Below are 27,289 nucleotides of genomic sequence, written 5' to 3' on the forward strand. Positions count from 1 at the left end.
CCAGAGTGAATGAAGACATTTTCAATGTTTTTGCTATTAATTCAGATAAACATATACAGCTTATTGGGAGTAGTGTGGAGCGTTGGTTGGGAATAGGACTCCTAAGGCAATCAAGTGTTATGCAATATATTTAATTTCATATGTATTTCTTTCCAGCATACATTGTCTAGGTGAGCTGGATAAATTATAGAATTTCAGATCATAATATTTCCTTTTATGTAAGGTCTTGTTAGGGAAAAGTAATTTATTAAAATCAAATTATCCATAGGACAAAAAATGGAAGATCTACATTTTTAGCATGACATTTGGAGACATTATTGATGGGAATATCAAATCCATTGAGTTTGTTACTCTCCTTCTTACCACAGCCCTTGTTCCACTATACCCAGGACTTGCACAGAGCCCTGGGAAGGAAGATGCCCAACTGGACCACTGTAACCGAGTTCCTCCTCCTGGGCTTCTCTGACACTCGGGAGCTACAGATCTTACACTTTGTCATCTTTCTCGCAGCATACCTGGCAGCTCTGGTGGGGAACCTCCTTGTTATCACTGTTGTAACTACAGACCACCACCTCCACAGCCCCATGTACTACTTTTTGGTAAATTTGTCCATCCTTGACCTTGGATCCATCTCCGTCATTGGCCCTAAGTCCATGGCCAATTCTCTCTTAAACACCAGAACAATTTCCTATGCTGGATGTGTCTCCCAGGTCTTTCTCTTGTTCCTTTTTTGTTCAGCTGATTTAGCAATCCTAACTATCATGGCATATGATCGGTATGTTGCCATCTGCAAGCCACTGCATTATGAGATAATAATGAACAGGAGAGATTGCGTCTGGATGGCTGCCTGTGCATGGGCTTCTGGTGGCATTTATTCAGCGCTGCACACTGGGAACACCTTTAGTCTACCCTTCTGCCAGCGAAATATCATCAACCAGTTCTTTTGTGAAATACCCCAGCTGCTCAAGCTCTCCTGCTCTGACACATACCACAGAGAGCTGGCAGCACTTGCCCTCAGTGTGTTTTTAGCTTTAGGCTGTTTTGTTTTCATCGTTGTGTCATATGTTCAGATCTTCACCGCAGTGTGGAGAATCCCCTCTGAGCAGGGCCGGCAGAAAGCCTTCTCCACCTGCATTCCTCACCTTATTGTGGTCTCCCTGTTTCTTTCCACTTCCAGCATTGCCTACATGAAGCCCATCTCTGAGTTCCCATCCCCTCTGGATCTCCTGGCAGCTGTTCTGTATTCTGTGGTGCCTCCATTGATGAATCCAGTCATTTATAGCATGAGGAACAAGGAGATCCAAGCTGCCCTCAAGCAACTGCTCCACTGGCTGATCCTCTCCAAAACCAATATGCCCATTTTTGTTTCATGACTTTGTTTTATTTATGTTTATTTTATAATTAACTCATGGAATTATTGTTTTCACATTGTATAGTGCAACCTACTTGCAAAAAATGAAGGTAGTCAGTTAATTATATAGCTTTGTAAGGACAATGGCGCTTGACTTTGGTCATTTTGTGTTAATACTGTTGAACATCAAAGTAATGTTTCATGCATCAAATTTATCATCTGTGCCACGTCAAATAAATGCCATCAATTGCAAGATGATGAATGGAAGACTTTTGTTTACCAGTTGGTGTAATCCATTATTTGGATATCCATTTTCTGTGAAGTTGGGATGAACTGCGGGTACTTTATAGGATAGGGATAGAATTCAGATGGATCTGGATAGACTGGGAAGCTGGGCTAGAAACAAGACAGGGTCCAAGGAAACAAATGCAGTTGCTGCACCTAGGGGAGAATAATCAGAAGCATAGATACAAATTGGGTTATAAAGGGCTTGGTGGTATCATTGTTGAAAAGAACCTGCAGGGTCTGGTGGATAACATACTCAATATGAATGAGCAATTTCATGTAGCTACAGAAATATGAATGTAGTTTGGGCTGCAACAACAGGAGTATTAGATGTAAAACATGGGAGGTGATAGTACCACTCAACATGGTGCTAGTTAGGCTTCACCTAGACTACTGTGTGAATTTCTGAGCTTCACATTTTAAGAAGGAATATGAAGAAGTTAGAGAAGTTCAGAGATAGGTAACAAAAATGATAAGTGGTTGGAAGGAAAGCACTAGAACTAGGTATATTTAGCTTGCAGAAAAGGTAATTAAGAGGCAGATCATAGCAGTCTTGTAATAGCTGAAAAACTGCTGTACAGAAGAGAGTGAACAATCGTTCATAGATTCATTCATAGATGTAGGGTTGGAGAGGACCTTAGCAGATCATCAAGTCTGACCCCCTGGCCTAGGCAGGAATGAATACTGGGCTCATATGACCCCTAGTAAGTTTAAGCTCATATGACCCCAGCTAGGTAGTTCTCAAGCTTCCTTTTAAAGACCCTCAGGGTTGGAGTAAGCACCACTTTCCTTGGTAGTTGGTTCCAGATCCTGGCCACCCTGACAGTGAAGTAGTGCCTCCTGATGTCTAGCCTGAACCTACTCTCAGTCAACTTGTGGCCGTTATTACTGGTTACTCTGGGAGCTGCTCGGGGGAACAGGGTCTCACCCATTCCCCTCTGGTCTCCCTTGGTCAGTTTATAGATGACCACCAGGTCCCCTCTCAGCCTTCTCTTGTGGAGGCTGAACAGGTTCAGGTCCCTTAGCCTCTCCTCATAGGGCCTACCCTGCTGCTCCCTGATCATGCGAGTGACCCTCCTCTGGACTTTCTCAATGCTGTCCACATCCCTCCTGAAGTGCGGCGCCCAGAACTGGATGCAGTACTCCAACTGCAGCCTTACCAGTGTCACAGAGGGGGAGGATCACCTCCTTGGACCTGCTTGAGATGCATCTGTGGATGCATAACAAAGTGCAGTTAGCGTTACTTGACTGCGTCCCCACATTGTCGGCCCATGTTCATTTTAGAATCGCTAATGACTCCAAGATCTCTTTCTGCCACCATGCTTTCAAGAAGGGAGTTCCCCAGCCTAGAGGTATGCTGCCGGGTTTTTTTTTTTGTCCAAGTTCAGTATCCTGCACTTGTGAATAGGATGGGATTCAATACTGACATTTGCCCACCCCTGTAACCTGTCCAGGTCCAGTTGAATCTCGTCCCTCCCTTCTAGCTTGCCCACATCACCCCAAATCTTGGTGTTGTCAGGGAATTTGAACAGGCTGCTTTTCTTCCCCTCATCCAAGTTGCTGGTAAAGAAATTGAACAGCTCAGGCCCAAGGACCAAGCCCTGGGGGACTCCACTGTCCACCTCCCTCCAGGTCGAATCTGACCCATCCACCACCACTCTCTGGGTGCAGCCCCCTAGCCAATTTGCCACCCATCTGACAGTGTAGGCATCAATGCCACCATCACCTAGCTTTTTAATGAGAATGGGGTGGGACACAGTGTCAAAGGCCTTCCTGAAGTCCAGAAAGACTACATCCACCGCGATATCTGCGTCCAAGGATTTTGTGACCTGAACATAGAAGGCTATCAGGTTGGTCTGACAGGACCTGCCCCTAATGTTCCCATGCTGCTTTCCTTGAGCATCGTCCCCCTTGCTGGTCCCTCCCAGATTTACTCCTGGATAATTTTTTCAAAGAGCTTCCCCAGTGTTGCACAAATGGCTAGGTTCGTGTACCTGGAGGCTTTTCCAATATACCTCAAGGACAGAGTCACACACACTCAGGCCGGGTCCAACTTGAGTTTATTTGTTTGCAAACAGGTCGACAAGGGAGTTCAATGCTCAAAGCCGAGTCGACCCCTAGCCATGCCTGAAGTTACATTTTTATACATCTCATGAACAAGATTCCATTGTGGCAATCTGTGATTGGCTACAGTTTTCTGCAAAGTTTTTAGTACATGCGTAGTCCTAAAACGAGCAAGTAACAAGGGTTGCAAAGTTTATGTGCAAAGCAGGCAGTACCTAATAGATAGATTCATAGATGTTAGGGTCAGAAGGGACCTCAATAGATCATCGAGTCCGACCCCCTGCATAAGCAGGAAAGAGTGCTGGGTCTTGATGACCCCAGCTAGATACTCATCTAACGTCCTCTTGAAGACCCCCAGGGTAGGGGAGAGCACCACCTCCCTTGGGAGCCCATTCCAGACCTTGGCCACTCGAACTGTGAAGAAGTTCTTCCTAATGTCCAATCTAAATCTGCTCTCTGCTAGCTTGTGGCCATTGTTTCTTGTAACCCCTGGGGGCGCCTTGGTGAATAAATACTCACCAATTCCCTTCTGTGCCCCCGTGATGAACTTATAGGCAGCCACAAGATCGCCTCTCAACCTTCTCTTGCGGAGGCTGAAAAGGTCCAGGTTCTCTAGTCTCTCCTCGTAGGGCTTGGTCTGCAGGCCCTTAACCATACGAGTGGCCCTTCTCTGGACCCTCTCCAGGTTATCCGCATCCTTCTTGAAGTGTGGCGCCCAGAATTGCACGCAGTACTCCACCTGCGGTCTGACCAGCGCCCGATAGAGGGGAAGTATCACCTCCCTGGACCTATTCGTCATGCATCTGCTGATGCACAATAAAGTGCCATTGGCTTTTTTGATGGCTTTGTCACACTGCCGAATCATGTTCATCTTGGAGTCCACTAGGACTCCAAGATCCCTTTCCACCTCTATGCCACCCAGCAGGTCATTCCCTAGGCTGTAGGTGTGCTGGACATTTTTCCTCCCTAGGTGCAGCACTTTGCATTTCTCCTTGTTGATTAATCTTTGTTAATCTTTGTGTTCCCACAGGAACCAGCCTTATCGTGAATCGGGCATTTTTTCGGACTGTTCTTTATTATGCTACTGATTATCTAGTGCAGGAAGAAAGAAGAGAAAAAGAAACAATTTGCAGTTCTCAGCTGTGAAGCCTTTTGTGTAGTGAGATTACAGTTCTCAGTTGTGAGGTCCTTTGTGTAGTGAGATCATGAGACATTTTTGCCACACCAGGACCAAAGTAAGATTAATGGGTCTATAGTTGCCTGTGTCCATATTGGCCTTCTTCTAGTCTTCTGGAACCTGGCCAGAGCACCATGAGTGCATGTAAAGCAGTGCCAGGGGCCCCACAATGACCCCCGCCAACTCCCTCAGCACCCTAGGAGAAAGAGAGTCTGGACACACTGATTTGAACACATCCAGCCCCTCCAGAAGTTCCCTAACTCAGTCCTCCCTGACCCTAGGCCTGGCAGAGTCACTCCTGAGTCCATCCCAAATCTTGGTGGGGGAGTCCCGGTCCCTGCTTAGAAAAATGGAGTCAAATAATTTGTTAAAAAGGTCTGCTTTTTCATTTGGTGCAACCACCAGATTGTCAAGCATATCCTGAAGGGGCCCCACATTGCCTGGTGCCTTCTTTTTACTCCCTATGTATTTAAAAATGACTTTTCATTATCCTTGATCCTTGTTTCTAGCCCTAGTTCCGTCTCTGCCTTAGCGTTCCTAACAGCCTCCCTACAGCCCCTCACTAGGGAGGTATAATCCTCTTTGGCGATAGCACCCCGCTTCCACTAGATGTATGCTTCTTTTTGGGCTTTCAGATGTTCCTGCACACCTTTGGTGAGCCATGGGGGCTTTTGAACACTCTTGCTCCCTTTGACTCATGTTGGGACTGTCACCCCTTGGGCTCGGAGGATCCTCTCCTTAAGGAACAGCCACTCGTCTTGGACACCTAGCTCCCCTACTCTCCAGGACCACAATGCCTCTCCTACCAATCTCCTCAACTCATTGAATTTGGCCCCTTCCAACACTATGAGTTTATTATGAATGTATTATTATCATCATTGTAATAGCATCATGAATATATAGTGGATTAAAACAGTCAGCTGCAAGTGAATGGACAATGAGACAGTAGGATTACTGTGTGTCTTATTACACAATCTCTTTTATTATCTTCTTCCTTTTAGAGGGCAGACAGACAGATGGGTACTAGTCCTTCTAATAGCTCATGCATATGTGAATGGCTGTAACTCGAGTTGACATGACTAAGGTTTTGCGAACTTGTCTGGTTATAGGAGCACAGCACTTTCCAAAGAGAAAGTGTTTTAAGGGAAATTTCCTGATCAACTTTGCTACTGATCACATTAAATTTGGTAGAATTAGCCTGTCTTAACTACCATCAATAAGTTTTGAATTCAGTAATACCCTAGCTAAACCTCGCTATAGCAAAGTGCTTCCTCTTCCCATCTGAGAACATGCTTCCTTGCCCATATCTCCCAAGTACTCCATCTTTTTTTTTTTTTTTTTTCCTTCAGGATCTGACCGCAGGGTTTCAGGGCAAGGATAAGAACTACACACATTAGGAAGCTCAGTAGGTTTGAGCCCACAATGAACCATAAAACAAGCCTCTTTTGCACCACAAGGAAGAGGATACCCAAAGAGAACATTCATGTAGATCTGCTTATGGCGACATTTTTGTTTCTGATGCAGACAGAGGGGTGGTTTTTTTGTTTTTTGTTTTTTGTTTATTTTTCCAAATGGCAAAAGGAATGATTCAGGGCTGAGGAAGGCATACCATTGAAGAACAGATTCTCATTGATTTGTATATTAGAGCACATCATTTTCCACCAAAGCCTTGAGGTCCGGTGTTCAGAGGGCTAGCACATTCAAAAGTGCTCTAGTATTGTTGGGTGACTAACTACATTTGGCTGGTTTGGAAACAGCTGTCTCATTAACTCCTAGTCTTGATACTGCATTTTGATCCTATTAAGGGAGGGTTACGAGATCTCTGGGGAAAAAAAAAAAAAAAATCAGGGCCATAGATATCTGTTCACCGTTGCTTAAACAAGTTGAGGTATTAAAAAACAAACAAAAAACAAAACAAAACAAAACCCCTAAAGAAAGTTAGGTGCTTGCTTTAAATGAGATTTAAGGTCTCAAACTCACTTGCCTGTTTCAAAATATTCATAGGATCCTAGGACTGGAAGGGAGAGTATTGCTTCCTCCAATGCTATGTTTGGTCCTAATATAAGAACACTGTTCTCTGGGTGCATCTATTCATGGATTTAGCACAGTTGCATGAAATCCACCACAGTTCTTGCTGAAGTTTCTTGTCCCTGGGTGCAGAATTAGAATAGATAGCATTAGATTAGCAATTTGCTCCCAGTCATCCTAGGCAGTGGGGGCCACAGAGGACAGGGGGTGAGGTGCGGGGGACCTGTCCATGACTCCTGTGTGGAGACCAGGATTACAGTCCAGCTTGATGGTGCTGGCTTGGGGTGATGCGTTGTGCCCATATGTGTGTGGAGGGGGAGAGGGGTGCAGAGGGGTGTTAAGCACTGCCTGGACCGGGAAGAGGGGAGACATGAGGGTGTATAGGTTGTTTACCTTCTTACCCCCTTGCATCTTCTCCCTGCAGTCCCACTACTGCTTAGCCCCACTTTCAGGCATAAGGTGTCAGAGGGCCTGGGATCCCAAGATCCCTGTGGCTAGAAGCTGTCCCTCACTTCAGGACAGTTCCCCACTCTCTCCGAAACTCAGGTCTGACTCCTGCACCCCCTGCCAGCCCAGGGCTGACACTGGGGAAGCCTGGAGCTCCCTCTGGCTGTTGCAGCAAGGCAAAGCAGGGCAGGCGGGTAGGAACAGCCCTGCACTCAAATGCTCCCACAGGGAGCAGATTTGCTCCTGACGCAGGTGCACGTTTATACGCATGCCCAGGTGTAGTTTAGCGGTGTGATATTTTTTACCATGCAAAAATATTTGGCCATATTTTTTTCTGAGATGCACCTGCACAGTAGTGTAACAGCTGCACCACTCACTGGGCTGCAAGCTCAGTTGGCACGCCATTTTTGGTACCCTCTTCAGAAAGGCTGGAAAATGCTTGCACTGGGTGCCATGGCTTTTCCAATCAGGAAAATATACTAGGCACTGTGCATGCTTTTATTGGACCATTTGCAATGTAATCAGAGCCCCCGCTGCAAACTGAGGGCTCTGATTGGCTGTGCTTGCACATTGAAGCACCCATAATGTGGTAAAGGAGGAGAGAAGGATCCAATTTCAGCTTTAAGAGAGAGAGGGGCAGAGGTGCTGACCTCCACCCCGTCACTGGAACGGGCACTGAGACTTGCTTTGGGAGCCAACATCAGGACAAGGAAGAGCCTGTATAGGACCATCAGGAGATAATTTCCCCTCAGACTGCTAAACCAGGCATGGAGCTGTGCAGTTTCCAGGCACAGGTGTCCCCAGAAGAGGGAAAGGGAATCATCAGCCTCAGCTGGTAGGCTGTTTGGGAGCTGCCAGGTCATAACCTTGCAGACATGGGTGACTGGTGCCGCCTTAGTCCCAGGGGGCACGTGCCCCCCCCCCCCCAGTGATCTGTCAGTCATTGCACAGCGTGGAAATCCCCTCCCAGCCAGTCTCACCAACTATGTGGGGGTCCCCTTGCAGTCAACGGCATTGACTGGGAAGCAGCTACGGCACTCCTGGAAGTGGCCACGGTGCTCCCAGAAGTAGCTACGGCACTTCATCCAGTGCTCCTATTCCCTGGCTGGGACTTGCAGGGTGGGCACTGGTGCTCCTGCCTGCCCGCCACCTAAGTGGGGAGCACAACCTATGCACATCAGGGGGTGAACCCCCTATGCATCACCACTGCCTGCAGGAGGGAGGTTGGTCTGAGCCAGGAGGGCTTGGGGCTGCAGGAACATAGGACCTGTCGGGGGAGGGGAACCCCTGTGCCGGACTGTGAGCACAGCGAGGAGACATTTAACTCTGTAGCATTTGCAGGCATTTTATTTACAGAAGAGATAAGAGGGAGCCCTTCACCTGTACCATCTGCCCAGAGGTTTTGGCGTACCAGCCAGCCTGATGAAGGGGGTTCAGAGCCTCAAGAATGACAGGTGCTGTGTTCACAACATCTAATGGTGGATCCTAGCAATAAATGTTTTTCTGTTTATTACAATGAGAGGGGAGGTTTAATTCTAAAAGGAAACTGTTGGGTGTTTTGTTTGTTTGTTTGTTTTATCGAAAGGATATAACCAGGTGAATGTAATCCGTGTGGGAGTCTGGTGTAAGGGTACAAACTGCTGTCAGAATGATTCAATTATGGCTACATTGATAGATTATATTCAAAAGACTGGTTTTATTATTCTCTATTGATAATATATGTAGATATGCCTTCTTTTTGATTAATGTCTCTGTGCCTGAGGGAGATCCCAGGGCTACTGACACCCTGAGGATCTGAAATTTGACATATCACCTGGCCTAGTGCACCGGCAAAGGTTATGGTAGTATTAGGCTACTGCACAGTAGCGTCACATAAAAGGTGTTTGCTGGTGCTACCTGTATACTAACTCTGGTTACTAGGCATTTATTTAATACTTATACATGTACTAAATAAATATGCAGTAACCAATGTGCAGTAGTGTCTTGTGTAAATACACCCACTGGGCCTTTTTTTTTAATACACAGTAACCTTGAGATTAACCTACACTTAAAAAAAAAAAAAAATAACCCTGCACTCATTGGCTGCCCCAGCAGCTCTTGAAGTGTCTGTGGGCTCAAGGCAGAGCCTCCCCCACACAGCACAGAGTATTGGGGGCAGTGGGGTTCGTCCCCCTGCCTGTCAGGAGCCAGTGAGAGCGCTGACTTTTTTTTTTTTTTTTTTTTTAAGGTGTTGGGACCCTGGGGCAGGTGGGGCGGCCACAGATGAGGCTAGGAGACCAGGTAGGGATTGGGCCTGTTCAATTTGGAGATTCAGCCAATTTGGCAGTGGACGAATGTCCAAATCCGGTTTGGCAGAATTGATTTGGGACAGCAATTCAAATCACTGAATAGAATCACTGCCTCCCCACTCCGAATCGACCGAATCCAAAGTGAATACTAGTCACTTTGTACAGGCTTACCTCAGATGATAAATATCCTGGCCAAGAAGTAGGAAACAATAGATAAAAGATGATCAAACTAAAGAATCAAACCGAAACTTTTCTGATTTAAAATGCATGAATCCAGGAAGGCTTGTTTCTGATTCTGTGCTTCAGAGGTAAGCTGGGCTCTAGGGAATAAGTCTCAGGAGCCCTAACAAGAGAAATGTGGTTAAATAAGCTTCCTGCAGTGTCAGTCCTTCCAAACCAGTGAAGTTTCCTGTCACCTGCAGTGAAAAACTGGTTTGGATCTACTTCTCTCAGGTCAGTCTTGGAGTGGAAATAGCTCCTACTAAGATACTTTGATTTCTGAAGATTTGGTAGTGGCAGGGAAAAGGGAAATTAGATAGATCAGGAGAGGGAAAATAAGCAAAGACTCCTGGCACTGCAGGATCAGATCACAAGCTGAGAAAAACTTCACATTGCTGTAAGTTTATAATTTAAATCAACTGTGGTTGGTTGGTAAGAAGAGAGACGTGTGTGGAAATTAGACAGTTCAGTAGCAGTAGAATAAGCAAAGAATCGGGAGGATCTATTGTAAGCTGAGAAAAAACTTCTCAAATAATGTTGCAGTAAGCTTTTAATTACAATTAAATATGGTTGGTTGGCAAGAAGGGCGGTGTGCGGGGTATTGAAGAACCTGAAAATGACATTCAACTGGAAAGCTATCAGCATCTTAATAGCAAGGTATTCAAAATTCTTTAGCTGGCCAAAGGAAAAAAGGGGAGAAAGGAAAGAAAACAGCTCCCTTTGAAATGTGTGGGTTCTTGGTAGAAAGTTCAGATTTGTAGTGTTTCAGCATCTTGAGATTTTTTAATCAAAAGCTCCTGGAGGCTGCACTTTTACACCAAATTATCCCTTCACCGTGGTATTGATAGTTCTTCTTCATAAAATGATGGTTTTGAAGAAAAGACAAATACTGTGAAAAGTATGTGTTTAGCAAAATACATATTTATAAGAAACACTTTTCCAGGATTAAATTCAAAGCCCCATGGCAGAGATTCAGTATTGCCCAGCAACACCAGAATTACAATCCCACCTCAGTGGTTGCATCCAGATTTTGTTTTATATATATGACCACAGATAAGGACGTCTGTGGAATTTCTTTATACCCAAAAAAACATATTCCCAACAAGAATACCTTTCGCTGATAATTTTACAGCACTTAAAGATAGACAGTACTGACTGGTTGTTGATGAGATGTTTCTGATGTGAGATTCTCTTCTGCTATATTTGTAACTCTGATTCTAGCCATTACCCTTGTTCTTCCTTTATAGGGCTTACACAATGCTCTGGAAATGTCCAACCAAACCACCATGACTGATTTCCTTCTCCTGGGCTTTTCTGATATTCGGGAGCTCCAGATTTTACACTTTGTTATCTTTCTAGCAGCATACTTGGCAGCCCTCATGGGGAATCTCCTCATCATCACAACTGTGACTCTTAACTATGAACTTCATTCTCCCATGTTCTTTTTCTTGATTAATTTGTCCATCATGGACCTGGGCTCCATCTCAGTGACCGTGCCCAAATCCATGTCTAATTCCCTATTGAACACCAGATTGATCTCCTACTCTGGCTGTGTTATCCAAGTGTTTTGTCTCTTCTGGTTCTTGGGAGCAAATTTATCCCTTCTCACGGTTATGGCATATGATCGATACATTTCCATCTGCAAACCACTGCATTATGGGATAATAATGAACAGGAGAGCTTGCATCCAGATGGCTGCCTGTGCTTGGGCTGCTAGTGTTATCAACTCTGCACTGCACACTGGGAACACTTTTACTATACCTTTCTGCCACTCAAATACCATCAACCAGTTCTTCTGTGAAGTGCCCCAGCTGCTCAAGCTCTCCTGCTCTGACACATACCGCAGGGAGCTGGCAGCTCTTGTCTTCAGTGCATGTTTGGCTCTAGGCTGTTTTGCTTTCATTGTTGTGTCGTATGTTCAGATCTTCACCACAGTGTTGAGAATCCCTTCTGAGCAGGGCCATCAGAAAGCCTTCTCCACCTGCATTCCTCACCTTATCGTGGTCTCCCTGTTTCTTTCCACTGGCGGCATTGCCTACTTGAAGCCCATCTCTGACTCCCCGTCCCCTCTGGATCTCCTGGCAGCTGTTCTGTATTCTGTGGTGCCTCCATTGATGAATCCGGTCATCTACAGCATGAGGAACAAGGAGATCCAAGCTTCTTTCAGGAAACTACTGCAAAGGTTTTGAGGAAAATACTCCAGAAATAATAGGTCCATCATTCTTTCTTATAAAAATGAAGGTAGTGGTGTAAATTTTGTAGTATTGTAAGGACAATGATACTTTATGCAAATCATTTTGCATTGACACTGTTGAAGTGGAAAAGTATTATTTCATGCATCATTTCATGTTTCTTTGTCCCACCTAAAATAAATCCCACCAATCGCAAGGTCATACAATTATAGGAAATCGTAGGAATTACCTTTGGAAGGGACCTCTGGGAGGGCCATGGTTTGCTGTTCTGCAGCTACTTCTGGTTTAACAGCTGACCATGTTGCAGACCAGCAGCTGCAGCCCAGCGATTGAGACCCCCTGATCTAAGTCCCAAAATTTTGAAGAATTGTATAATTGATTTTACTATTTGATATAATCAATTATTTGGAGACTGAATATATAGGTAAATATCCTAATGAGGTGAAACTGGGATGAACTGCAAACACTTTATAGGATAGGAATATATATATGGATAGATTGGGAAGATGGGCTAAAACAACAGGGTGAGTTGAAAAGAAATAAATGCAAGGTGCTGTATCTAGCAAAAAATTATTAAAAGCCAAAATACAGGTTGAGTTATAAATGCCTGGGTGGCCGCAGTGTTGAACAGGATCCAGGGAGTCTGGTGGATCACAGACTCAACATGAGGCAGCAAATTGATGTAGATGAAAAAAAAAAAAACTGAATGCAGTTTGAGGCTGCCACAACAGATGTATTAGATTAAAACATGGGAGGTGATGGTTTCCACTCTACATGGTGCTAGTTAGGCTTCATGTAAACTATTTTGTGAAGGTCTGGGCTCCGCATTTTAAGAAGGAAAATGGAGAAGTTAGAGAAGTTCAGAGATAGGTGAAAGAATGATAAAGGGCTGGAAGGCAAGTCATGCAAGGAGAGGTTAAGAGAACTAGGCAGACTTAGCTTGCAGAAAAGGCAATTATGGGGCAGATCATAACAGTCTTCAAATATCTGAAAAGCTGCCATGAAGAAGGTGAACAACTATTCTTCCTTGCTGCATAAGGAAGGATATCTAGCTTCAGATTATAGCAAAGTAGATATAGATTAGATTTTGGGGAAAAAGCACCCTTGTGTTTAGAATAGTGAGGAAGTGGAATAGACTTCCTGGGAAAGTTGGGGAGTCTCCGTCATTGGGGGGTTTCAAAAAGAGGCTGGATAGGCACTCATCAGGGATGGTTTAGGAGTAACATCCCTGCATTTGTACAGGGGGTTAGACCAAATGGCCCTTGAGGCCCCTTCTAACACTTTGAATTTATTATTCTAATATAAGAAAAGGTTTTATTTGTCTGTCTGCAAAATTTTTGCCCTACTGTGCATATGCTGATCAGCAGGGGCGGGGGGGGGGGGGGGGTTAGGTGGCCAGGGGCAGGGCCAGCTGAGTTCAAATGGGAACCCCTTTGCTGTGCCACCTTCTCCTGCAGCCTCTGGTGTGGTGGGTCCCTCTACCCCACCTCCACAGAGGCAAAAAATAAATCAATTGATATGAGCACTTTAGAAATTGTGGGGCCAGCTGAGGAAAAATGGAAGACCCTCTGTCATAGTGGGTTTGGAGCTGAAGTGGGTGGGGGAGGAGGGGGAGCAGGGTTGGACACAAACTGGGGGAGAGGGGAGGCATGGTTAGATTCACAGGAGGTGTAAGGGAGGGAATAGAGTGTGGTCAGACCTGAAGAAGGGGAAGGGGAGGTGTAGGGAGCAGGGTTGAACCCAAACTGGGGGAGGGGAAACAGTGGTGGATCTGAACAGTAGGGTAGGGGGCAGGTTTGGATCCAAATGGTAGGGGGCCTGGATCAAATACAAACTGGAAGTGGAGCGGGGGTGGGGTCTAACTCGATCCAGGGGGGAGGGGGGAAACTAGGTTGGACCCAAATGGGGTGAGGCAGGGAAGGAGTGTGGGGTCAGACCAAAATGGGAGGGGTGGGGCAGGGCCAGACCCAAAGTGGGTGAGTGGGCTTGGACCCGAAGCGTGGAGAGCGAGGCTGGCTGGGTGGCAGGGCACAAGGCTGGTTGGGGGATTCGTTCCCTCTGGCCCCCGTTCCCCCATCTTTCTTGGTGGGCAAGTTGCTAATTATTATTTAAAATGAATCACTAATAAGTAGTGGATCAGAACAGCAGACTGCAAACAGAAAGGCACTCAGAGACATGAAATAAGCTTTTTTGTCCACTAGATGGTGCTGTGACTTTTGTAGTTCACCCCTTTGAATTGCTGCAGCTTCTGAATTCTTTCCGCTTTTTTTGTTTGTTTTTTGTTCCATGGGCCAGGTCCCTGCTCCCACAGCTGCATGGTAGGGGATAGGGTGGGGGCCCCAGGTTATGGGGGGCAGTGCAGGACCATCTCACTCTCCTACGGCACTGGCCAGGGACCAGGTTTATTTTTTTTCCAAAAACCCAGTGCATGCAAAGACCGATGTGATTCTCCAGTATGAACCAATTTAAATTTTATAAACCTATTTAATTCAATGAAGATTAAACCCTGTGATGTGTACAGAGACCTCTCTACACTATCTTGCTATCATTTTTCTATCTGGCACTTCTGTACAGAATATTTGCTTTTTATTCCAGAGCACAATGTTGGTGACTAAAGCTCTGCAGGTGTCTAGCGTAGGGGTCAAGTGCCTGACTGGGGTTCTGACAAGTGGGATTGGGTTGAATCGAGATGGGCCGGAAGGGTGTTACATGCCGAGAGCTGAATTGGCAACGATGGGGCTACCCAACTGTATGCTGCTGTGAGCATGGGGTATGGCTATCACTGAGGAGGGGCTAAATGTTTATTGAAGCTGCAGGTGTGGGAGCTGGTTTGAATGGTGAGGGAAGGAGTTGGATAGGAACTGTTGGCCAAAGTAGGTGCTAATTTATAGCTGGAGCTATGCAAGGAATAATTGAATACTTCTTGTGTTGTTAACACAGAAATCCCTGGAGGAGACTGGATAGAAGGGTAGAAAGGCCATTCTGGTCAAAGACGTGGTACAAACTGTCTTCTATACCAGAAGGCATTTACCTCCCTGCCTTTCACTGAATGGTCAGTGGTGGCTTTCACGTTAGGAAATCAAAACTATTTTTTCCCTGGAAGGTTGCAAGGACGACTTATGGGATGTCTGTGTCATTCATGTGGCCAACATAATGTACAAGCCAATATGATAAAGCAGGGAGTCAGCAGGATTTTCCACCCAGCTGCAGTACAGCACAGCACAGTGCAAGTAAAGCCCCATGTTATCAAAAGCAGCCAAAGAAACTGCTTTACAGGCTGGAGCCAATGGCAAAAAATCTTGCGTGCACAAACCCCCTAGATTGCCAACTTCTGGGAGAAAGCCCAGACAAAACTGATCAAGTCAAAAAGATATATTTTCGAACTTCTGGTTTTGTGAACAAATTCCGAGGGTCTTAATTCTGGAATTGGGAAATGTTGATATCTTTAAATTTCTCCCTTCGAGCTGCTGGACTCCCACCACAGGCCCAATTGGGAGACCCCAGATGAGGACGTTAGCATGGATGCTGAATGAAAGAGACACATTTTGTCACATCAGGCTCTGGCACCTGTCAGGTTGGGCTCAAGAGAAATCAGGTCCATGAATGAGTCTCTTTTGCCATGATGCTGCCTGTGGAGCCTGCCTGCCATGGACGGTACATGACATGAGGCTGCACTGGGAAGGATGCTTCATGTGGCACCTGTGCCAGGCCAGCACTCTATACTAGTTTGGGAGTTTGTCTGCATTGGGCCCATTGACCCACCCTACATGCAGGATCCAGTGTGCACAGTCAGTGTGGTGCAAATGATGCATGCAGTATGCACCCCACACAGGCCCTGCATTGTGTGTGCAACACATACGCCGGACTGGCCCCACACAACTTATGCTGTGCACGGTGCTGGGGGAGAGGTTTGTGCTCTGTGGGGCACGCAGAGATAGAGGTTTACACATGCTGCAGGGAGAAGACGTGGCCAGTCCACAACGCAAGTTTCATGCAACACCTTCACTAGACAACCCTTGAATACAATTCAAGGCATCTCTACAGGAGCTGGTCCAGTTTATAGGCTGCAGAATGGGGTGAGCCACCTGGGCCATTGCCCGACCAACTTTTAGCATGTTAGTTTATATAACCCACAAATGCACAATTGTCCCGCTGGTTAAAACTGTATAGCTTTTTTTTTTTAACTGCATAGCTGGTTAAATTAATGTGCTAAAATTTGGTCAGGCCATGGCCCAGGTGGCCCACCCCATTCCGTGGCCCATGGTCCAGTTTGTAAGAGGTCTATTTTCTGATCCTGGCCTCTATCAGAGACACAGGGCATTGAATTAAAGATGACAGCAATGTTAACATACAGTTAAAAGATTCCCAAAGAAAGTTATCAAAATTGCATTATTGAGTTGAAAAGAGCTAGCTGAAGAGTTATAGGCAGCTTTGAGGAGTCCCAGCCATCTTTATCTGTCCTCCCTAGTGCCTTTTTCCTCTGTCTGCTTGTTGCCATTTTTGCACAGGGCATTCATGGAGTCTAAAGGAACACAGCACTGAAGATTTGCATTTCTCAGCCTTGTCTATCCTTTGCTAATCTCACAATTCATTCATCTAAAAGTCAAGAAGACCAGAGTTTGAGACAGAACAAGGTGGACACAGTGACATGTTTATTAAAACACCAAGAAATGCATAGCATACAAGGCAAGAGGGAAGATGCCAAGCCACGTATACCAGAGGTGATGATGGGCCTAAAATACATATTCCTAAAAGTGTCTGCGTGCCTCTGAATTGTTAGGTGCCTAAATATCTTTGATAGTCTGGCCTCCCTATGATACAGATCTTGGCCCCAAAGCAGGACAAACAATTACATAGTAGTCTAAACAAAAGATTAAAATTAAAACTTTTTAAATATAACAATCTGGGAATGTTTCCCTCTGGTTCTCTGCTTTAAAGCTAAGCTGGATTCTAGGGAACGGTCCCACGTGGCCCAAGAGAGACGTGGTTAAATCCCCTTCCTGCAGCTTCAGGTCTTCTATTCTCTGTAGTGACAAACTGGTTTGGGTCTAGTTCTGTCAGCCATGGAGTGAAGGTAAGATATCTGAGCATTTAACACCGAGATAAGACTGTGTTAGGGAAAAGGGAAATTATATAGATTGATCGAAGGAAAGTGAATAAAGACTCCTGGGACTAGATGATCAGATCACAAACCAGGAAAAACCTGAGTAAGTAAACTGCAGCCAGTTTGTCGTTACAATATAATGTATTTGGGTGGTTAAAAGGTGTGTGTGTGTGTGTGTGTGTGTGTGTGTGTGTGTGTGTGTGTGTGTGTGTGTGTGTGTGTGTCCGTCCCCGTGTCATTTAGGGACTTGAAAATGAGATAAACCTGGAAATGTAGAGGACAATGTAAAAGTATTTAAAATGCCTTAGCTGGGCGGGGGGGGGGGGGAAATAATCAAAATGAAGGAAAATAACCAGAAAAAACCTCCCCCCAGAAAATTTCAATTTTTCACCCAGAATCCATTTATTATTTCAGTTTTTGACAACTGGATATTTTCAAGCAAAACTGGCAGAAATAACATTTTAAATCAAATTTTCTTCTTTCCTTCTTTGAACCTTTTGAACGTTTGAACCTTTGAACCTTTTTATGTTTTAATATTAGTGTTTCTATGTAAGTGAATAGTTTTGAAGAAATAGAAATACTGTGACAAAGGCTAGGTTTAGAAAAAATACTTCTTTTTATCAGAAAACTTTAATGGAAACAGACCTCCGGCTCTATATTCAAAGCCCGATTCGAGAGCCTCAGCAATGCTCAGAAATAGCCCAATTCCAACCCCCTCCACGCATTATCTCTTGTTCCCCAGAATAATGCTTGCAGGGAGAACAGAGGAGGAACCGGCACTGTTGATATCCAGCAAAATTTATTTTACATCTCATAGTGCCTCCAAAATCTGTGTTACGGGACACCTAAGAAGCACGCTGAGCAAACACATAGTAAGATGCACTCCTTTCCCAAAACAGTTTACCATCCTTGTACAGAAATGGCAAAGATGAATGAGACAGAGTCTAGGTGACCAGAGGGATGGTACTAGGCAGGGATGGCACACAGCTAGCACTCCGGTTGGGCTGGGATCATGTAAAGGGGTTAGAACCAGGTGGCAGGCGGTCTGCACGTGGAGCTCAATATAAATCATTCTGGACAAGGTCCTTTGTAATACCTTTTATTAGACCAACTAAATAGTTGAAAACATGTTTTTTTGCAAGCTTTTGGGCACAAAACCTTTCTTCAGGCATAGGGTGTGTGTGACGGTGTTTTCTGTTCCCCTGGAAGGAATAGAAACCAGTGTGTAAAATGCAGATCTGTGAAAATGCAAATGCTTGATGGTGAGGATCAGAGCTGATGGGTGAAAATAGGTGGCAAGGACAAGGTGACACTTAGATGATACTTGTAGCTCTGCTGTATGCACCTGGGAAGAGAAAAGGAGGCTGAGTTAGCATTTTGTTGAGCACAGCACTACCAGCTAAACACAAATGCTTTAAAATACTGTGTTGAGAAAACACATATTAAGCAGCAGCTCCTCCGACCCAAGAGTGGTTCGAGTAGGGCTGTGGCCCAAGAAGGAAAACAGGAAAGCATGCCAAGTCTAGCAGGTCAATTGTAAAGCATAGTAAGGTAGGCCAAAAGGGAATTTGAAAAGTGTTTTGTGAAAGAACGAAGAATTGTTTAAAAGTATATCAGAAGCTGGGTAGTAAACTGGGCAGTAGAAAATAGTGGGGAGATGCCCATGCTAGATCCATGCTATATAAATGCAGAGAGATTAAAATGAAGTGACAAGGGAGGAGGTTTAAAAGCAAATCCATAAATTAAAACAGTAAGCAAGTGACTGGGACCTGATCATCTTTCCTTAGAGTTGTGTAGGAATTTCAATGTGAAACTGCAGGGCTGCTGTGCATAGCATGTCACCTAGCAAGGGCCCCCGTACCAGAAGAGTTTCGGGTTGACAACACAACACCCAACTTCAAAAAAGGGCTCCAGAAGTCGTCTTGGGAACTACAGCCCAAGGTTTTTCACTTCTATCCCTGGAATTTGATAGAAAAAGATAGGAATTAAATGATAAGTCCCATGGGTATATCTGGTTAAAAGTTATGAAACAAAGGGTTGGGCTAAATGGCAATTCTCAGTGTTCCCACAAGATACTAAGTATCCCAGTTGGTAAAATTCATGCTGATGGTGAGGAGCTGTGGAGACATCTCACAAAATTAACAGCCCTACTCAGTGTAATGAGAGACTGCTGTTCCTGGGCCACTAATTGTTGCTGTAGTTCTTGCTTTTGCTTCTGTTAGGGAAATATCAAATGCAGAATTATTTCCTGCTAAAAAGAGCATATGGATGATTGTTTTGGAAATGCTGTTTGTGATGGTTCATAGGTGACTGTTTCAACACCTCAGGCCACTGCTCTTTTTTCTCAGCTGGTTCCTTGGTCTGGCTATATCCCATCAGAGTGCCAGTTTGTAGAGGGGAGATGGGTTTATTCATAGTGAGGCCTTGGAGGAGAAGGGGAAATGAGGCAATGAAATAACATGCTCCATGAAGCATTACAGGATCAATTAAAAAAAATTATAAAATGCTCTCTTTTTCCCTGAAATATTCTTTTTAGATGCCTTGGTGTTTATAGAGGTACGGCCACAAGCAACAAGTTTTACAGAAAGTCGCAACAAGTGAAAACCAGAAAACCTGCTTTCCACTAAACTGTTCCCAGCAGTCCCACGTGGGCACCTTTGACATTTTGGTCAAGATGTTACTTCTGATGTGAGCTTCCCTTGTATATTTGTTGCTCTGACCTTGATCGCTACCTTTGTTCTCCCTTCACCGGCCTTGTACAAGGCACCAAGGAGAAAAATGTCCAACAAAACCACAGGGACAGGATTCCTCCTTCTGGGGTTTTCTGACACTCGGGAGCTGCAGATCTTACACTTCCTCCTCTTCCTAGCAGCATACCTGGCAGCCCTGACAGCGAATCTCCTAACAATCACACCTGTAGCCCTCAGCCACCACCTCCATTCCCCAATGCACTTCTTTTTGACAAATTTATTCATCCTAGACCTTGGCTCTATCTCAGTGACCATGCCCAAATCCATGTCTAACTCTTTACTGAACACCAGGTGGATTTCCTATGCTGGATGTGTTGCCCAAGTGTTTTGTCTCATCTGCTTCTTGGGAGCAAATGTATCCCTTCTCACAGTTATGGCATATGACTGGTACATTGCCATCTGCAAACCACTGCATTATGAGATAATAATGAACAGAAGAGCTTGCATCCAGATGGCTGCTTGTGCTTGGGCTGCTGGTGTCATCTACTCTGCACTGCACACGGGGAACACCTTCAGTCTACCCTTCTGCCACTCAAATATCATCAACCAGTTCTTCTGTGAAGTGCCCCAGCTGCTCAAGCTCTCTTGCTCTGACACATACCGCAGAGAGCTGGCAGCTCTTGTCTTCAGTTTGTGTTTAGCTTTAGGCTGTTTTGCTTTCACCGTTGTGTCGTATGTTCAGATCTTCACCGCAGTGTGGAGAATCCCCTCGGAGCAGGGCCGGCAGAAAGCCTTCTCCACCTGCATTCCTCATCTGATTGTGGTTTCCCTGTTTCTTTCCACTGCCGGCATTGCCTACACGAAGCCCATCTCTGACTCCCCGTCCCCTCTGGATCTCCTGGCAGCTGTTCTGTATTGTGTGGTGCCTCCATTGATGAATCCGGTCATCTACAGCATGAGGAACAAGGAGATCCAAGCTGCCCTGAGGAAACTGCTCCACAGGCTGATCCGCTCCAAGAACAGTCTGTCTATCTTTCTTTCATGAGTTTGCTTTTCTTATATTTCTTTTATAATGAACTCATGAAATTATTGTTTTCATACTTTAGTGTGCAACCTATTTACTCAAAATAAAGGTGGTGGGTTATTCTGTAACTTCATAGGTACAATGACAGTTGACTTGTCATTTTGTGTTAATTCCATTGAAGCAGGGAAGTAATGTTTCTTGCTTCAATTTTACCGTCTGCACCACCTAAAATATATGCTATCATTTGCAAGATGATGAATGGAAGACTTTTGTTTACCAGTTGGTGCATTAGTATTATTATTTGCATCACTAATATGTAGGGGATTTAAACAATGGTCTACAGGTGAATAAACAGACAGCAGGAGTATTGGATGTCTTATTACACAACCTCCTTTTTTAATTTGAAAGCTTTTCCCATGAGATATCAGGGTGGTTGAAGTCACTCATGATGACCATGCAGTGAAAGCATGCAGCTGCTGCCAGTTCCCTAGCAAATTCATGGTCAAGCTCTTCCTCCTGGTTAGGAGGTCTGTAATAGCCTCCTACAGTTATAGCCCCTCCAACATGGTCTCCCCGTATTGTAACCCAGAGGGTCTCAAGTCACCCTCCTTGGGTGCCAATCTCTGCTTGTAGGGAAGTGTCCTGCTCCTTCACATAGAGAGTTACACCTCTGCCCTTTTCTGCAACACAATCCCTCCTATACAAGGTATAGGCATCAAGACCTGTGGTCCAGTCATAGGTGGAGTCCCACCAGGTCTCCATTATCCCTATGAGATCGTATTCAGTTTTGGTTACCAAAAGAGCCAGTTTCTTCTGTTTGGCCCCATGTTCCTGGCATTTGTGTACAGGAAGCTAAGCCTGCAATTGGGAGCTCTGCGATTCCCGGTGCTCTTAGAAGAGTTTCATTCCATTAGAAAAGAAAAAACATTTTTCTCTTGAAGGTTGCAAGGATGACTCATGGGATGTCTGTGTAATTCATGTGCCCAACATAATGTACAAGCCAATATGATAAAGCGGGGGGGGTCAGCAGCATTTTCCTCCCAGCTGCAGTACAGCACAGCACAGTGCAAGTAAAGCCCCATGTTATCAAAAAGCAGCCAAAGACTCTGCTCCACAGGCTGGAGCCAACAGCTTTGTGGGATCAAAGCCTAGGGTTTTGTAGGGTAAAAAATGTTGCATGCACAAAACCCCTAGATTGCCAACTTCTGTGAGAAAGTCCAAACAAAACTGATCAAGTCAGAAAGATATATTTTGGGACTTCTGGTTTTGTTAAATAAATCCAAAGGTCTTGATTCTGGGTTTGGGAAATGTTGATATCTTTAAAGTTCTCCCTTCCAGCTGCTGGACTCCCACCACAGGCCCAATTGGAAGACCCCAGATGAGGACGTTAGCATGGATGCTGAATGCAAGAGACACATTTTGTCACATCAGGCTCTGGCCACTGTCAGGTTAGGATCAAGACAAATCAGGTCCATGAATGAGTCTCTGATCCCTTGATGCTCCCTGTGGAGTCTGCCTGCCATGGACGGTATATCGCATGAGGCTGCACTGGGAAGTATGCTTTATGTAGCACCTGTGCCAGGCCAGCCCTGTGTACTAGTTTGGGGGTTTGTCTGGATTGGGCCCATTGACCCACCCAACATGCAGGATTCAGTGTGCGGAGTTAGTGTGGTGCAAATGCCGCATGCAGTGTGTACCCCAGAATGGCCCTGCTTTCTGTGTGAAGCACATACGCCGGACTGACCCCATGTATCTTATGCTGTGCACGGTGCTGGGGTGGGGTTTGTGCTACATGGGGTGCATAGGGATAGAGGTGTACACATGTGGCAAGGAGAAGATGTGGCCAGTCCGCAACATAAGTTGCATGCAATGCCTTCACTAGACCACCCTTTTGGGCTTGATGTGGGGCCCGTCTGTGTTTGTCACCCTTGAGTCCAAGATGTGGGGTCTATTAGAAATGAAGGGGAGCTGGTACCTGGGATGTATGTTGATCAGGGGAAAACTGGTCTGAGGGTCTGTCATATCCATGGCAGCAATTTCAGGACCATGACTTTACTAATGATTATTCTTCTAAGTTTTTTTCAATTCAATGCCTTTCATAGACATTAGGGCTGGAAGGGACCTCAGAAGATCATCAAGTCCAGCCCCCTGCCCAAAGGCAGGAAGTCAGCTGGGGTCATAGGATCCCAGCAAGATAAGCATCCAATTTTTTTCTTGAAGGCATTCAATGTAGGTGCTTGAACCACCTCTGATGGCAGGCTATGCCAGACTTCGGGGGCTCAGACAATGAATAAATTCTTCCTTATGGCCAGCCTGAAATGGTCTTGCAGTAGTTTATAACGGTTCAACCTCATCATCCCTTGGGGTGCTCTGGTGAACAGACATTCCCACAGATACTGGTGGTCACCCCTGATAAACTTATAGGTGGCCACCAGATCCCCACTGAGCCTGCACTTTTCCAGGCTGAAGAGTCCCATGGGTCTCAGCCTGTCGTCGTAAGGTCTGTTTTCCTGACCTCTGGTCATGCATGTGGCTCTCATCTGGGCTCATTCAAGCTTCTCCACATCCTTTTTGAATTGAGGAGCCTAAAACTGGATGCAGTACTCCAGCTGTGGCCTCCCCAAGGCCGAGTACAAGGGGAGAAAGACGTCCCGGGATTTACTTGAGAAGCATCTCTGGACGCAAGCCAGCGTTTTGGTTGCTTTACTAGCCGCAGCATCGAATGAAAGCTCATGTTCATCCTGTGCTCAGTGATGACCCCCACATCAATGGATCTTATATTTTCTGAGGTATTGATTATACTGCTTAGATTTAGAATTAATAGGGGAGGGTTTGCATCTTATACTCTGATTTGTCATCTTAGGTTATTGTTGGTATATTTCAACATAATTTTACATAGAGTTTGGGTGTGAGACTAAGAGGTCTTTTATCATTGCCTAAAAAGTAGATTTGCCAATCCACATAGAAGCTTACCTAATTGCAACTTGGTGCCTCCCTTCGGGCATCCTAAGGTGCCTAGGCTGGCTCACTGGGACAACTAAGCAAGATAGAGAAGCTCAGGGCCTTCTCAGAGATTCCATGACTTGTATTTTGCAGGAGTTGAAACTAGATCACAGCTCTGCTGTTCTGCTAACATCTGTACAGCTCGGACTGTTTACATCTCGGCTTTTCCTTCTGAGCTGTGCAGTACTCCAGGGAACAAGTCCCATGAGCCTTCAGAAGAAAATAACTGAAAAATTGCCGTCTTGCTTCACGCCTTTTCTACAAGGCAGGGTTGAGGTCAGCTGCACACTCAGAAACCTGGTTGAATTCTCTTCAGTCGTTCAGTGACAGAGGGAGCAGAGAAAGACCTCTGAGTTAGCTGTGCTTCTGGGGACCTAGACTAGTGGTTGGTGCAGAGGAGAGCTGAGAGATCAACTGGACAAGAGCAAAGGATCTCGGCAGGGGAAGCCTGAATGTGACACAAGATGAGAAAACTTCAACAAAGACATCCGTAGTGTGCTTGCTACATCAGTGAAGGGTCTTGTGTCAGTAAATTGCAGAGCAGATTAAGGAATATAGATCTTGGGAAACCTGACAACACAAATCATACTGAATATTGTGTATAGTTGATTCCAAGGTAAGAGAGTGAAGGAAGACGTTTACAGTGTTTTTGTTGTTCATTCAGATAAAGTTCTACAGGTCATTGGGAGGCCGGGGTGGGAATGGGACATGCAAGGAATTCATTGTTTTGGGGGTTTTATTTATGTAATATGTTTGATCTCACAAATTACATTTGTTTTTGTTAGCAGAAAATTTCCAGGTGAGATCAGTTGAAAACTATAGACTTTCAGATTTAGAAATAAAAAATAAAAAACCTGTGGCTGGGTGAACATTTTGGTCAGTTTTTAAATGGACTATCAGAATACTTCATTTTAGGTAAGGTCTTTTCAAGATAACAAAAAATAAATAAATAAATAAATAAAAAATAAAATAAAATAAAATAAAAATTTCCAAGGGGGAAAAAATTATGGACCTCTTCTGTATTCTCACCATGACATTTGGCAATCAGATCAAGGAGACATTATTGATGGGAATATCAAAGCCACTGAGTTGGTTACTCTCCTCCTTTCCACTGCCCCTGTTCTATTATATACAGGATGTGCACAGTGCCCTGGGAAGGAGGATGCCCAACTCGACCTCTGTGACCGAGTTCCTCCTCCTGGGCTTCTCTGACACTCGGGAGCTGCAGATCTTACACTTTGTCATCTTTCTAGCGACATATTTGGCAGCCCTGGTGGGGAACCTGCTTGTTATCCTTGTTGTAGCTACGGACCACCACCTCCACAGACCTATGTACTACTTCTTGGCAAATTTGTCCATCCTTGACCTTGGATCCACCTCCGTCATTGTCCCCAAGTCCATGGCCAATTCTCTCTTAAACAGCAGGACGATCTCCTATTGTGGGTGTATAGCCCAGGTTTTTCTCTTCTTCCTCTTTTGTGCAGCTGATCTCGCATTCCTCACCATCATGGCATATGACCGGTACATTGCCATCTGCAAGCCACTGCATTACGAGTCAATAATGAACAAAAAAGCTTGTATTCAAATGGCTGCTGGTGCATGGGTCAGTTGTATTTTCTATTCTGCACTGCATACTGGGGGCACATTCAGCATACCCTTCTGCCGTTCCAACATTATCAACCAATTTTTTTGTGAAATCCCCCAGCTCCTCAAGCTGTCTTGCTCCGATGCATACCTCACAGAACTGGGGATTCTTGTATTTAGCATGTGTTTAGTTTCCAGCTGCTTTGTTTTTATCATTGTCTCGTATGTTCAGATCTTACCTACAGTGCTGAGATTGCCCTCTGAAGAGAGTCGCAATAAAGCCTTCTCCACCTGCCTGCCTCACCTCATTGTGGTCTCCTTGTTTGTGACCACAGGCATCTTTGCCCACATGAAACTGGCTTTGAGCTCCCCGACAGCGCTGGATCTTTTTGTGGCAGTTTTGTATTCTGTGGTTCCTCCAGTGATTAATCCAATCATTTATAGCATAAGGAACAAGGAGCTGAAAGCGTCTTTATGGAAACTGCTCCATAGGAGGGTATTCGACAATAAAAACAAAATCACGCAGAACCTGTTTACTCAACACTGAATTTTAATGCAATTAAAAACGCATCATAACCACACCAAAGTCACTGGATCATTTATTTCTGCGTTCACTCACTCTCTCTCCATGCCTTCCTGAATGGCCATTGTGAACTACCACGTATTACCCAAGCTATTCAGACAGTGCCTGCAAAAAAGTTCATCTCCATATCAAGTGTGTGATATATATTCCAATTATTCTATATTGGAGGACAACAAATCTTGTTGCGGGGCCAGTGGATTTCTTGTTTTGTGGCTTGCTTTCCTTTCTGGTGCCTTTTGTCCTCCATATCATTTAGCTGGAGTAATTTTGTATCAGGCCAGGATGGATGATTTTAGTTATTAAATCAATAGGCTACGTTACACAGGATTTCATTGTATACTTTTTTGTTTGAACCTAGCTATTCAATGTTTTTTGTACCTGGACTTTGGCCTTTTAATAATATCCAATTTTTACTTAAAAGCTCTTGTTTGGAGTTATTTTGGCAAAGGCTTTGAAATGGAAATTTTATTGAAATTGCTTTGTATCGGGGCAGGGGGGGTCTCAGTATGTAAACTCTTTGATGGGGCTTTCCAAAAAACAATATGCATGCAGTATACACTGGTAAAGGCCTGGAAAATAAGTGTGCATAGTTTTGTTTTGTTTTTTTTTTTTCCATGGGGTTGTCATCTCCAACAATTTAAGTATTTAATGTTGATGATTCTTCACTGTGTTCCAGGAAATGTAGTCCTAAAGTGTTCTAGCTGTGTGGTTTTTGTATATTCAAGCTAAATATATACATCTATGAATACTGTGTCACTTTTGTTGTGATGGGAAGGATTTTTGGAAGAGAAAGATTTCTATGTTCCCTAAACAATTTCTGCTTCTAAATAGGAATGAATTATTTGGGATTCAACCATTTATTTCAAAGGATTCAAAGTCTGTATTCTATATTTGGTGGTGCGTCCAATGATCACTGCAGTCATCTAAAGCATGGGGAACCAGGAGATTAAAGGTGCCCAGTGTTCAGTTCATAGTCTCAGCTGAGGCTGCTGCGTGTGTGTGTGGGTGTGTGCAGGTGGGTGCACATATGCATTTTGGGGTGGGAGTATAGGGGTTACCAGAGAAGAACTGTTCAGATGGATGGGATGTCTTGTGAGTCATCTCATTGCTTGTTTGGGGGTTTGTCTTGGGAGAATAGCAATCCGTGGTACTTTGCACAGATGTGAGGAAGGGACACTGCTTTGCCACTGTTAACATGGACTGGGTATGAACAGGTAAGCCAGGTATGAAAAGAGTTGCTCTGGGCTTCA

The 27,289-nt window shown here is 44.8% G+C and overlaps 4 protein-coding genes across 4 annotated transcripts; all 4 read left to right on the plus strand.

Annotated features, from left to right (window-relative positions):
- The first annotated feature begins 416 nt into the window (after positions 1 to 416).
- Positions 417 to 1,373, plus strand: LOC106739745 (olfactory receptor 14A16-like). The gene has a single exon (XM_014604898.3). The coding sequence runs from the start codon at positions 417 to 419 to the stop codon at positions 1,371 to 1,373; it is 957 nt and encodes a 318-aa protein (XP_014460384.1).
- A 121-nt stretch (positions 1,374 to 1,494) lies between these two features.
- On the plus strand, positions 1,495 to 12,048 carry LOC106739726 (olfactory receptor 14A16-like). The gene is made up of 2 exons (XM_014604754.2): positions 1,495 to 1,542; positions 11,107 to 12,048. The coding sequence occupies exons 1-2, from the start codon at positions 1,495 to 1,497 to the stop codon at positions 12,046 to 12,048; spliced, it is 990 nt and encodes a 329-aa protein (XP_014460240.2).
- Positions 12,049 to 20,278: 8,230 nt separating this feature from the next.
- Positions 20,279 to 24,540, plus strand: LOC132243800 (olfactory receptor 14C36-like). Its single transcript, XM_059714190.1, has 2 exons — positions 20,279 to 20,820; positions 24,537 to 24,540. Exons 1-2 carry the CDS (start codon positions 20,279 to 20,281, stop codon positions 24,538 to 24,540), a joined length of 546 nt encoding a protein of 181 aa, XP_059570173.1.
- A 494-nt stretch (positions 24,541 to 25,034) lies between these two features.
- On the plus strand, positions 25,035 to 26,003 carry LOC102564172 (olfactory receptor 14I1-like). Its single transcript, XM_006277131.2, has one exon. It carries the CDS (start codon positions 25,035 to 25,037, stop codon positions 26,001 to 26,003), a length of 969 nt encoding a protein of 322 aa, XP_006277193.2.
- The last annotated feature ends 1,286 nt before the right edge of the window (positions 26,004 to 27,289 follow it).

This window comes from Alligator mississippiensis, chromosome 11 (assembly GCF_030867095.1).
Source record: "Alligator mississippiensis isolate rAllMis1 chromosome 11, rAllMis1, whole genome shotgun sequence".
NCBI classification, from domain to species: domain Eukaryota; kingdom Metazoa; phylum Chordata; order Crocodylia; family Alligatoridae; genus Alligator; species Alligator mississippiensis.

Bases quoted from the DNA above. Each gene is read 5' to 3' on its own strand.
- LOC106739726 (XM_014604754.2), top strand. From the start codon at position 1,495: ATGGCGCTTGACTTTGGTCATTTTGTGTTAATACTGTTGAACATCAAA. The intron at 1,543-11,106 runs GTAATGTTTCAT...CTTCCTTTATAG, and splicing joins TAATACTGTTGAACATCAAA to GGCTTACACAATGCTCTGGA.
- LOC132243800 (XM_059714190.1), top strand. From the start codon at position 20,279: ATGGCATATGACTGGTACATTGCCATCTGCAAACCACTGCATTATGAG.
- LOC106739745 (XM_014604898.3), top strand. From the start codon at position 417: ATGCCCAACTGGACCACTGTAACCGAGTTCCTCCTCCTGGGCTTCTCT.
- LOC102564172 (XM_006277131.2), top strand. From the start codon at position 25,035: ATGCCCAACTCGACCTCTGTGACCGAGTTCCTCCTCCTGGGCTTCTCT.